The sequence below is a fragment of the Orbicella franksi genome, chromosome 12 (assembly GCF_964199315.1).
Source record: "Orbicella franksi chromosome 12, jaOrbFran1.1, whole genome shotgun sequence".
Lineage (NCBI taxonomy): Eukaryota > Metazoa > Cnidaria > Anthozoa > Scleractinia > Merulinidae > Orbicella > Orbicella franksi.
The window spans coordinates 12,785,514-12,798,892 of record NC_138156.1 but is presented as its reverse complement, the minus strand read 5'-3'; the positions used below and the strand labels follow the sequence as shown (position 1 = coordinate 12,798,892).

The 13,379-nt window shown below is 43.2% G+C and overlaps 1 protein-coding gene across 1 annotated transcript in view; it reads left to right on the top strand.

The window, feature by feature from the left end:
• LOC145463982 (uncharacterized) overlaps nt 1-13,379 on the top strand; it is a 126,383-nt gene that overhangs the window by 90,949 nt on the left and 22,055 nt on the right. The window contains exons 86-94 of the mRNA XM_081447781.1: nt 64-717; nt 1,379-1,711; nt 2,148-5,774; nt 5,926-6,258; nt 8,491-8,823; nt 9,372-10,358; nt 10,610-10,828; nt 11,247-12,014; nt 12,646-12,978. Coding sequence (XP_081303907.1) covers nt 64-717; nt 1,379-1,711; nt 2,148-5,774; nt 5,926-6,258; nt 8,491-8,823; nt 9,372-10,358; nt 10,610-10,828; nt 11,247-12,014; nt 12,646-12,978 — 7,587 coding nt within the window. The remainder of the gene's footprint in view (nt 1-63; nt 718-1,378; nt 1,712-2,147; nt 5,775-5,925; nt 6,259-8,490; nt 8,824-9,371; nt 10,359-10,609; nt 10,829-11,246; nt 12,015-12,645; nt 12,979-13,379) is intronic.

The following is a 13,379-nucleotide window of genomic DNA, read 5'->3' as shown; positions in this document are numbered from 1 at the left end:
ACAGCGCAAATCAGGCAATCGGCTGCCGTGGCTTCTGAAGTGATTTCTTTGTTATTTTCACAGATCATGAAGGACGATGTTAAAGATTTAGACAATCTCGCCGACGAACTGATTTCTCGCGTGGAAAGCGTTTTAGAGAACGCCGAGCCTAGTCCAGACCGAGAAGCGTTGAAAACAAGATTCGAAGACGTGAAAGCAAAGTGGGCTGATGTCGAAGATAAAGTCAATAATCGACAAACTGAGCTCGATGAGCGCGCGCCAGTCCTTTACAAGTACCACGAGAAGGTCGAAGATTTTGTTGCTTGGTTGACAGAACTGGAAAGCAAAATATCCGCGCAGAGCCCTGTATCATGTGACACTAAGATGATAGTCAAACAACTAGAGCATGCTGAGGCGCTGATGACAGATTACGAGAACCACAAGCCGGATTTTGATGCTGTGAAGGAGATCGCTGTAGAAGTGATTGCAAGCCAGCCAGATGATGTGTATGTCGTGGAGGCGCAGTTACAGTACGTGACCAAGATGTGGGATAGCGTTACGTTACGTTTGAAGGCCAGATTGGATCAGATCAACAATGTCAAGGAGATTGCAGAGGAATATCAGAAGGCTCAGAGACCTGTTCGTGCTCTGTACGCATGGGCAGAAGACGCCATTGTACCCGTGGAGGCAATTGGATCAAACATTGAACGAGCGAAACAAGAACTAAACAACACAAAGGTACCTGATTGTAATCTTTTTACCCTGATACACGCAGAACGCCCAAAACAATACCAGATCTTTTCTCTAATTATGTTATTACTTATATAGGAAGTATATGGAAGAGTTCTTGCTTATTTCTTGTGCAATACAAACTCGTAAACTTCTGTTACCATCCTAATACAAATTTAATCCGAAAAATAAACATAAGTGCTGGCTACAGGATGAGTTTTCGCTTGTATTACCCATTCTGCTACTGCTACGTGAAGTCGACAAAAAATACAAACATCCTTTATACAAGAAATCAGCTCATAAATTTCTTAAAAGGTCTTGGTAAATTTTATGAGGTTATTTTTCGTGATAATGCTCGGACCTGTAGTTGGCCGGTTAAACGTGTAATTTTACGTGCGTCACGTGACAGCGCAAACTTGAAAACTAAAGAATAGGTCATTTTCGTATTCTCGGTATTGGACTGGAACTAGCTCGTAATGGAGGCTCATCCGGGGAATACCATTAAAAAGAGATAAACATGTGCATTTGAAAAGACTCCCCCACAGTAGCCTCAGTTGCAAGCTAGTTCCAGTCCAGTGCCGAGCATACGAAAACGGTCTATTCTCTCCGCTTAACAGCAAATGTAGTAAGCTTCGTTCTATCTTTGTTTTTTTTCCCAAACCATCAACAGGCCTTACTTACCTTGATGGCCAATCGTGAAGCAGACATGAAACAGGCAATGAAAGTGGGCCAAAACCTCGTCTTGAATGCAGACTCGTCGTCTCCAGAGGTATCGTCACTGAGGCAAGAAGTCAAGGAGATTCCAGACAGGTACGCTGACCTCAAGAATCAGCTGACAGAACAGCAGGCTCAGTTGGAGAGGATCATCCAGGACAGCTCCGCATTCCAACAACAAATCAGAGAACTTGAACTGTGGGTGACGGAGGTGTCTGAGAGTACAGCCATGCAAGAACCCATTAGTACCAATCCCAAGGTTGTGAACAAAAGACTAGAACAAACTGAGGTTAGTAAAGACAAGTTATATGTACCACAGTTAACGGGTTTTTGGTTTGCGTTTGTGCTACAAAATGTACTCTGTGTACGAAAGGATTTGCTCAGTCTTTCTTTGTTCTTAGGCACGCATCATGTTGAAATCAATAAAATCTAAGTTCAAGTCCTTTTGGCTAATCGATGGCAAAATCGCTAATGAGTTCGTACCTTCTTTATAAAATTTTGAGTTTTGAAACCCGCGTCGAACAAAGAGTATTCAATAAATCGAGCTCAAATTCCATGGGACAGTTTTGTGTCCTTTCTATATTCAGAACTAATGCTTTTGCAGTTCCGTCAGAAACTCTATCGCTTATGCTAAATAGTTACATATTGTAAACAAAGATTCTCCCATGATTATTTTTAGCTATGTTGGATGCCATTAAGTCTTACTCGCTTTTTTTTTTCAACAGGCCTTGCAGAACGAGATAGCTAAGCAACGGACTGCACTAGACCGCACTAATGATCTTGGTAAGGTCATCATAGAGAACAGCAGTGATAACCCGCTGGTAGTAGCAGACGTGCAGGGGAAACTGACAAAGGTTCGGGTTCAGTTGGATCGCTTAGACGCGAGAATTGAACAACGCCACGCCATTTTACAGAACATTTTGCTCCAGATCCAGGTTTACGACGTGATGTTTGACGAGTTTGTATCCAAACTCGCCGAGATGGAAGATGAAGTGAACAACTTCAGACCTATTTCTGCCGTCCTGGAAATCGTGAGCGAGCAGAAAGAGCGCATTCAACGTAACGTTAGCGATAACATCGCCCGAAAGCAGCCCGTGTTTGAGAAGATCTTAGACGATGGGCTTGAGATGCTGGAAAGGATGGAACCCGGTAGCGAGAAGGATGCCCAGCAGGAGAAAGTGGAGCAGATGAAGACACGGTGGAACGAAGTCAAGGAAAAAACAGCTGAGATCCAGAAATGCGTGCAGGAGGTTCATGAAGCCTCGCAGAAATATGACCTTAGGGGAGAAGCCTTCAGAGAATGGCTTCAAGACGCGGAGAAGAAAGCGAGCAAGATCTATCCTGTGTCATGCGACGAGCACGAATTAGATGAAAGTCTGAAAGAAATTGAAGCAGTTTCCGCTGACATACAGTCTCACAAGCCTGACTTCGATGAGCTGGGAGAGTCAGCCAACACTCTAACCAGCTTGGCACAAGCTGATGGAGATGTCATCAAGGCTGACTTCAACGAGTTGAAGAGTCGATGGGAGGCTTTACAGGCCGCTGTGCTTGAGAAGAAAGCCAAGGTTGAAGAAGCTAAGGAGGCGATTGAGAAGTACCAGAGTGCTTTGCAGCCCGTACAGGAAGCTTTCACTCAAGCGGAAGATGCTTTGGCATCCCATGAGCCTGCGGGAACTGACGCTGATAAACTCCGACAAGAATTAGAGCAGATAAAGGCCCTGGTGTCGACTCTAGATGAGAGGAAAGGAGATATAAAACAGCTGAATCAGTCAGGTCAACAACTTCTTCAACAAGCCGAGGACGACGCACCTTCAGCGCTGAGTGTGAAAGAACAGCTTGTAAACACAAACAACAAATCTAAAGATCTACCAGCGAGGCTTAGCGACAGACAAAAGGAGCTCGAGAAGACGCTAGAAGCCACTTTGAAGTTTAATTCGTCGCTTGAAGAGATAGAACAATGGCTTCCAGAAACTGTTGAAACTGTTGATGTACTAGAACCAGTGAGTTCAGAACCTGAAAAACTGAAAGAACAAATCAGGGAGACTGACGGACTGCTCGAAGAAGTGAAACGATACCTGGTACGCTTGTGTGTTGTGGAGGAGACAGGTCAGCGTTTGATTGAAGACAGCATGCAGAATCCAGACGCTGTATTCGACATTCAAAACAAGATTGAGAAAGCTCGCCAGCCACTTGACAAGCTCAACGCTAAGTTGGAACAGAGAAGTTTAAGACTGCATGATGCCGTATTGCAATCACAAGAGTTCCAAGAGGCGTACGATGATTTTGATGCTCGGTTAGGGACACTCGACGAAATGCTTCAAAGCCAGGAGCCAATTTCACCAGACTACCCTGCAACAAGACGTCAAAAGGACGAGACAGAGGAGTTAAGTGACTCCGTTGCCCAGATGCAGCCTGTGCTGGAGAAATTGCTCGTTGCAGGAGAAAAGGTTCTGGAAGCTTCAGATCCTGGAAAAGACAGAGATACTTTACAACAGAAGTTAGATGACCTGAAGGAAAAATGGGAAAATGTTAAGAGCAGAGCCACAGAGCGTGACAGCAACGTCGCGTCTGTGATTCCTGATGCAAAATCTTTCCACACTGGCGGGCAAAAGTTTGACTTGTGGCTCTCAGAGACGGAGAGAAAACTCGGAGCCGTCAACACCGACTCTGTGAGCCCAGAAGAGCTAAGCCAACAGCAAAAAGCCTTAGAAGATCTCAAAAAAGCCATACAGAGCCAAAGACCGGATCATGAGTCGCTGAACAACACCGCTGAATCTTTGAAGGACAAGTGCAAAGATAACAGTTACTTTGTAGAAGTTCAAATTAAGGATCTTAACCGTCGCTGGGAGGAACTTCTAAAAGACATCGAGACAAAAGAATCGGAGCTTCAAACTGCTAAGGACACTGTTGATGAGTACCTTGATGCATTGGACACTGTAGAACAAGTTGTACAGAAGGCGGAATCAACGCTCGAATGCCAGCAACCAACCGATCTTGACGTCGCTAGGAGCAAGGAAGAGCTCGAAAAGGTGCAGCAAGTCGTGGAAGATCTCGAGAAATCCGAGCCTCGACACAAAGAAATGCAGGAGCTTGGCGACAAGCTACTTCAGGGAATGAATCCAGAGGCCATCGACGCTGTGATGTTGAAGCAACAGTTACGTAAAGTGAGTGATTCGTTCAATGACGCTCTTGTCAAAAGTAGAGACCGCAAAGCACAGCTGGAGAAAATTGTCGTCTTGATAATAGAATTTACGGAAAAATACGAGGTGCTGATAACCTGGACTGAGGAGATAACCATCGTGATTGAGACCATCCATGTGATAAGAACTAATCCTGGTGTTGTGAAAAGCCAGCTGGATGAAATTGAACACATCCAGGAAGACATTGTGAAGCACAAATACATTCTCGAGTCTGCTGATGAGGCTGGAGAACGGCTTGTAGAATGCTGTGACAACGAACCGGCAGTCCTAATGGAGGTAAACAACAAGATACATAAAGCGACGGCTTCACTGGAATTGCTTTCAGCTAAAGTTGATGAAAAACACAACATGCTGCAAGCCGCCGTTTTACAATCGCAAGAATTCCAAGAAACGCTGGATGATTTTGCTGACAAGCTGGCTAAGTTGGAAGATGATGTAGCTAAAATGGGACCTGTGTCTTCTCAGTATGATGTGTTACGCGATCAGAGCGAAGAGATTGAGCACGCCACTGCCGATGTCAAACAGCTCGAGCCAGTATTTGAAAAGGTCTCTAAAACCGGTGACGAAATTTTGGAGAGTCTTGAGCCGGGAGAGGAAAAAGACGAACTTAAAGAGAAATTAAGCGACCTCTCCACACGGTGGAATGCGGTGAAGACGAAGATTGAAGATCGTAAATCCAAAATCGACGACGTTTCAGTTGTAGCAAAGACACATCATGACTCGCTGCAATCGCTTCTGCCATGGATGAGTGATGCAGAAAATTGGGTTGATTCGCTCGAACCTGTCTCTTGCGATGAGAAGTGTATTTCCAAGGAACAAAAGACACTGGCCACATTAGTGCAGCAGCTGGACGAACGCAAGCCCGAGATTGACGCCGTAAATGATTCTTCTCGTGAGCTGGACGATCTGTGCGATGACGTGCAGGTGGTCCAAGCCGAATCCAAGGATGCTAACAAAAGATGGGAGGTGCTAACGGCTAATCTGAAGGTACGACAGCAACATCTGGACAGCGTGTCTAGAATCCTGGAACAACTGAGCAATCAGCTTCACCCAATCGAAGAGCGGTTAGACGAGGCTGAGGCGTTGGTAGATGCACCTCTTTCGAATCTCACGGATGCTGGGAAAGGAGAAGAAGAGCTCAGGAAAATCGAGGTAACAGAATTTCAGTATGATTTTTTATAGTTATCATGTAATGGACCCTGTATAATTTACTCCATACTCCAAAACTGTTGTAGCCGTGCGATGCCTGAATTTGTATTTTCTATTGATCGATAAATTAATCGATTTGTTTTCTGGTTTCCAGGCCTTGTTGTCCGTCCTTAAAGAGCAAGAACCTGAAATGAACGAAGTGAATGACAACCTGTCACTCCTGATGCAGCAGGTTGACGAAAAGACTCCCCACGCTACCCAAGTTAGGGAAGAAGTGTCACAAGCAGACCAAAAACAGAAAGATCTTATCGAAAAATTGAATGCGCGCAAAGCCAACCTGGAAGAAGACGTCCAACACGCTCGTGTGTTCCAAGGTTCGCTCGCGGACCTAGAGGCTTGGCTACCCGAGGCTGAGGAGCGTGTTTCTGCTCAACAACCCATCAGTACTGATCCTGAGACAGTCAGAAAACAGCTGGAAGAAGCACAGGTTGGTTCAAATATAACTGACTTGCTGTTTTTTGGTTTTATAGCTGGTGGTGGGAGGGGGGGGGGGGGGGAGGGTAAGAGGAAACGCGAGAGTGGCTTCGTTGTAATTGGCCCAAAACAAGTGGTCTGCCATCTATTGAACCCTTAACGCGTAAGTTCATTGAAATGGTCCTTTGAAGTTTGATAGCAGAAATAACTCTCATTGTAGGGTTTACTGTGACTGTTCAATGGTTGTTTATTGGATCTTTATACTAAACTACGGCCGGCAAACCGTAGAAACACTGCAACGAAGTTTAACCCGTCATAAGTGCTTAACGCGGAATTTTTATTCTTGCATACTAATTGTGATTTTCCTTACAAATTTCCAAACGTTCGTTAAATTTTTGATTTCTGAAGTTGTGGGAGTTTGACAATGCATTGGTATTGCTGAGCGAAATTGTGCAGTAATCACACGTAGGAATGTAGTTTAAAGTCCTCGAACTCCTCGAGGTTCGAGGAGGCTACAATAAACACTTTTTGCGTGGAAAATTAAGTTATACTGATCTTGAAAAAGATTTTTTGACGCTCTTTATTCAATTTCTTGTTTAGCGCTTAACGTTTCCACAAGGCAACTTAATGGAACAGGGTTCAAGATTAGTTTTTTTGTTATCAGCATAAAAAGACCATTCGTTTTAGAGAACAAGTTTGCTCTCTTTTATCTGACGTATCTTTTTACGTTCAGCCGTTCGTGACATGTCAAAGTTGGGCAATCTCTTCCTTGCTTCAATTACTCGCTAATCATTTGATGCAAATTACAAACAATGCTAACAACACATATTAACATATAATTAGAAGGGCGTAAGCCTTTCTAGTTTTAATCTCAACGAAAAAAAAACCCTTGTGTTTTGTTGTCTTCAGCAGTCACGGCGATTCGCTGCTGTTTGTGTTGTTGAAATGCAAGTGGTATTTGCAAAAGTTGGTGAGAAGTGTTTGGTTTCACGCCTTTCCAGATCAATGATATCTCTGTATGCTTGATCAAATCATCTCCTTTGAGACTTAAGCCGCTTTGACACCAGTAATAATTAAATACCATAACAGGTATTTTATTGTTATATTCGTCCAACATCTAAAAGATGACAAGCGCTTGCATTTCATGAATAATTTAAGCCGCTCGCAATTTGAAGGGCTGTTGTGGTTGAAGCGGTCCAAATTTCGTACCAAAACAGATGCATAACGTGCAAAACGAACGCCAAAAGACACAGAACTTAAGCATGCATGAAAACGGATTGAAAGAGCATCGATTTTACCGAAGGAAATCAAGCAGGGTTTGTGGAGAAGTGTTTGTTGTTCCATCAAACGTGGTCCCGAGTCTTGGCTTCGTACGTGAAGACTTCATCCTGGTAATTATAACCTTGCCATTGTTGTTGGAGTGCCGCCGACAGTGATCTGTGTGTGTGCTTTCTATTTCTCGATGGTGTCAACCGTTAGATCTCTGCTTGAGGTTAACCATCACTGTGGTTGACTTACAAGTCACAGTTGTCTCGGCCCGAAGATCCCGAGTCTACAGGAATTTAATCAATTAACGAGCATTGTGTGGAGTCCTTTCGCCTTCAAGTCTCTTGTATTTCCCGCCTTTATCGCTCGAAAGTGTTTAAAAAATTTTCGCATGGCGCGGCGTTTTATTGCCTTGAAATAAAACTTGTGTTACTTGTACTAACGGCGTTGGTAACAGGTGCCTTTGGTAAAGATTACGTTACATTTTTGTTCGCTCGCACTATTTGGGTGTCAACCTTATCGTGCAAGTAAACTAGATAATATATCTCTCTATCCTAAGCGATATCACTGAGTGGTATTTAGCTGTGTTATATCTCGAGTAGTGTGAAAAGATTTGTTTGTTGTTATGTTTTCTAAGGTTTGTGATTATTATTACTCGAGAGGCCCCACTGGTCTTTATGATTCCACTTCGATGAAATGATCTTAAGTTCGACTGTACTTCTGTTTACTTTACTTTCACCTAGAACTAGCCAGCGTAACTGTTAAGCGAACTTACTGTCATTAAAGCAGGGAGAGCAGCAAAGTTTTGGTCATCCCGTTTTGGGTCATCGAGAAAGACAAACCGCGGGATTAGCATAAGACAACGATACACGGGAGATGATCACGAGAAATGCGTGACCAGACGTGCGTGTCTCAAGCGGTTAATTAAATTTTGATGAATCTTTAATACCAAAGCAATTTGTTTCTTTCTTGGCAAAAGGTTCTCAAAGATGACATCACGAAGCACAGGACACTCTTCCAAACAGCCGAGAATGCGGGACAGAAGTTGATAGAAAGAAGTCAAGAGGATCCAGCAGTTGTGGCCGATGTTTACAGTAAACTTTACAAGGTGCGCACTGCACTGGACAAACTCTCAGCTCGAGCAGATCAGCGTGTCGGTCGACTGCAGCATGTTCTGTTGCAGAGTCAAGAGTTTCACGTTTCCTTTGCCGAGTTTCTGGAGAAACTGGGTCGAGTGGAAGAACAGATTGCTCTCCAGGCCCCAGTGTCTGGAGTGTACAGCACGGTCAAGGAGCAAAGTCAACAGCAAAAGGTAAGCAAAGAGACAATGTTTGTCTTTTGCAGCCATGGCTCTTTTCTGAATGTAACTCTGTCCTTAGTCGCGTTACATTTGAACAGGCAAAGTGTAAATAAATTCCTAGCACTTGAGATCTTTATCGTTACCAAGTCCCTGCATATTTATATTTGATATTTCAGTGGAATCCCGATTTTTCGAACCTTCAAGGGAAACGAAAATTAGTTCGGAAAATCGGAGAGTTCGAGAAATCGGGAGTAAAATTACAGTGTTCGACTGAGGAGAGGGAACGACTTTTGGTTGGAGTTATCGGGAGGTTCGAGAAATTGGGATTCCACTGTGTTTAGAGATATTTTGTCCTACTTCACCTCCTGCCTGGACTATACGACTGTACTTTATTGTTTGTATTTGTAGTTAAGTTAAGCTGTTTGTTTGTATGAATAAAACTGTTGTGGTTGTTTTTAGTAACGATCGTATTTTAAATATCATGTTCTCTTAAAAGTCTGTGTTTTGTACTTGACGTCTCACTTTCCCACGGTTTGATGTAGTGTTTTATTTTTCCTTAGCCCGTTAATGACACCATTCAGCAGCAAGAGCCATTGTTTGAGCAGCTTGTTCGAGCAGGACGAAATGTTTTGGACACATCTGAGCCCGGCCCGGATAGGGACGCTCTTGAGGATAAACTAAATGATGCTACACAACGGTGGGAGACGGTCAAAAAACAGACCGCTGACCGACAGGAACGGCTAGATCAAGTGCTGCCACTTGCAAAAGAGTTCCACAGTGAAATTCAGGACATTACACCATGGCTGAATGAAGCTGAGAAACGCCTGCAGGCTGTAGAACCAGATTCTTGTGACCTAAGATCCATTGAGAAACAGCTAGATACACTAGATGAACTGAGGAAGGAGATTGCCGATCGCAAACCAATTGTTGAGACCGCGAAAGAAACTTCTTCATCTCTGTCGAACAGTTGTAGTGCAGACAGGTATGTAATCGAAGGAGAAGAACAAGATGTTAGAAAACGCTTTGATAATTTGTCTGCGGAAGTACCCAGGCTTGAAGACAATTTGTCAGCTTTGAAAGACGCTTTAGAAAAATACAACAAGACTTTAACTCCTACTGAAGAACTTCTAGAACGCACAGAAAAGGCACTGGCTTCCCGCGAGCCTACTGGTATAAATGTGGACAAAGGTAAAGACCAACTCAAGGCGGTCGAGGATCTTTTATCGTCGCTTAGAGCCGCCGAACCCGATGTAAACGATCTGAAGGAAGCTGGTGATAAACTGACATCTGCTATGGATCCGAAATCCGCTGATGTCCCTCGCGTGAACCAGGAAGTGGATGCTGTGACCAGACGATACAACGACCTGCTGGAAAACTTGAACAATGAAAAAGATCAACTCGAGAAAGAAACCGAGAAAGCACTGAAGTTCCAGGATGCTTTGCACAACCTAGAGGAGTGGTTACCTAGGGTGGAGGAGGCTGTGGCAGCTCAGGAACCAATCAGCAGCGACCCGGAAGTAGTTAAACAACAGCTCCAACAGGCAGAGGTCAGTGATAATTTTGAACGTTATTAACATCTGAATTGTCACAACTCTCCCTAATCACTAACAATGTATGGGGCAGTGGATTCTTGAAACGTAGTGTCTTCATCAGCTCATTAACGCTTTATGCTTAACAATATCAAATGCTTGGTAGAGAATTTTTCAAATTGAGTTCTCCGATTGGTTAGAAAATACTCGTGCAACTTGCTCTTAGCAATCAACGTCGGTAAAGTAACCTAGTGCCTCTCACCTTGCAGGCTTTGAGAGATGAAATCGCGAAAAACAAAGCCTTTTTAGACACACTGGAGGACACAGGCAAAGAAATCATTGCAGATAGCAGCGAAGATCCCCAAGTGGTGCGAGATGTCAGAGGTGAACTGAACAAGATCGTTTCGCCAGTTGAAGCAATTCTCCGTAAACTTGCTGAACGTCAAGTCAAACTACAGAATGCTCTACTGCGCTCACAGGAGTTCCAGGTACAAACTGATGTTCGCTTGCAGAACCTTTGTTCAGTTCTTGTACTACACGCATTTCTTTACCAAAAGTTTCATCTTAATTTTATGATAAAAAAAGTGGGGGTCACCGTACTCATTTTTGAGTTATTAGCACTTAAAGCTAAAGCTAAGGGTCTTTTTAATAGGTTGTACTGTTGCTATGGTAGTCTATCATGCTATTAAGATAATCATTATTGCTTCACCAATGGCTTGGCATTTATGTGATACCAATATTGTAACATCACTTGATAAACAGTCCTAGTATTCATCTGTGAAAGTGTAGCTCTTGGAAAAGTGTTGGAAACTGTTGCCAGGCTCCTTTAACTCACGTGAAATTTAAACGTTTTAAATAGTACTTGTAAGACATTGTGTTTGTTTCAATTATTGTGTTCTTTTGAAGGTTTCTTTCGACGAATTCATGGCCAAGCTAGACGCTTTTGAAGAACAACTGGCAAAGCAAGAACCCATTTCCGCTTTGCATGAAACCGTGCAAGTTCAGCGGCAAGAGAACGAGGCGTTGCAAAGAGACCTGGCTTTACAAGATCCAGTGTTTGAGAAACTTGTTCAAAACGGACAAGGAGTTGTCGACGCGTTGGAGGATGCGCCTGAAAGGGAAGCCATGGAGAAGAAGGTCGCTGAATTGAAGAAGAGATGGCAAGATGTGAAAGACAAGGTTGGCGATCGTCAGAAGCAACTGATTAAGGTCGAGAAAGAAGCGCTGAAATTCCGTCAAGAAGCTGATTCCTTGTCATTGTTGCTTGGGGATGCAGAAAAACAGGTTGACGAGTTTGAACCGCTCACTGTGGACATAGAAAGCATCGCCAAACAGAAAGAACTTGTGCAGCAGATTACAGGAATGGTGGACAAGCTCAAATTCGATGTTCGCGACGTGGGAGGAAGCGCTGATGAACTGAAGGAAGACTCGCAGAGAGATGAACCTGTTGTGGAGGCAGAGGTTGAAGACTTTGTGGCAAGGATCGGAAAATTGTCAGCTTCCTTAGACCAGAGGGTTGAACAACTGTCTGCAATAGAGGCAGCGTCACATGACTATCACGTGACTGTAAAGAAGGTGGAGGATGTATTTAGCGAGGCTTTTGATGTTGTTGATGCTCCAGTTGTGTGTGCAACAGACACTGAATCAGCCAGTCAACAGCTTGCCAAGATCAAGGTATACCTCCATCTCTTTCCGTTTAGAAAGCGGCAATATGATCCGCCGTTATGTTGAGTAATCGGCGTTCTTTTCTCAGTTTCATTGCAGATCGTTGCGACAGGCCTAGTGCATACATATATTTCATGTTACATATTAGCTCGCTGGTTTTCAGTAGAATTCTTAGTTCATGTAAACTAAAGCCGAATGTCGAAATCCACCAAGCATACATGTATCATGGGTTTAAATCAATTTATGTAAGGAAAAAGTGGCCTGTTTTCTTGCAAAATTTTTTCGATTCTAAAAATCAAGGCATGTTTGCATAGATCTGTCCTCTTTGCTTCAGTTACTTGTCAAAGTAACCTAAAACAATTTGATTAATTCAATTTAAGTGATGTAATTTCTTTTTATGTGTTTTTTTTTTTCTTCCTTACAAAGCGCTATCGGTTACTATTTACTTTCTTTACGTTATATTTACATATCTATGTATTAGCTAGGAATTGGAGGAATAAATAAATAAATAAAAATAAATAAATAAAGTAACCTAAAACGATTAAATCTAGGATCTTGCGATAGCTTTGGTATCAATACTCCTATTTAGCGCCTAATTTGAGAAGTGGTTATTTTACGTGTTATTTATTATGCCTTTCAGGAACTAACTGCTGTTCTCGATGACCACGCCCCGGAAGTACAGAACGTAGGTCACAAGGGAGAGAGCTTGCTACAACAGGTCCATGACTCGTCACCAGACCATGCAGTCGTCACCGGCAAAGTTGCCGACGTCTCGCAGAAGTTCCAGGAGCTGCAGCAGAAGCTCAAGGCTCAAGAGGAAGCTCTCTCCAACAAGATCAAGAACACGGATGACTTCAACGCCAAGGTTGACGAGCTCGATACTTGCATACAGGACGCTCGTGAGAAGCTCGCTGCTGTTGGACCTGTCAGCACTGATCCTACAACTGTAGAGAAACAACTGGACCTTGTACGGGTGAGTAATAAGCCTAAAGAGTGCCAAATTTCAAACTAAAAAAATATCGAAGTAAAAAATATTTATATTTGTGCGTATTTTGCTGGATGCTGAAAAACAATACACGTACTGCTCAGTAGCTTTCAGTAGTTACACGCTAGATTTTCCTCTTCAGGCGTTAAAGTAAGAACAACCTTGTACAGTAAAATACAATTCAGTGCCACATTTGAAAGGTCACACACTCGGGTTACATCTGCTGACTAAAGAGTAAGACTTGTACAGCATAATAAACGATAGCAAGAAATGAAAGTACTGTACAACAACCAACTTTTATTTGAATGGTCACACACAAGAGTTTCTTCCACAAACCAAGAACTGGGAAACGTTTGGCAGAGCAAATTGAACAGTACCATTTGAAAATT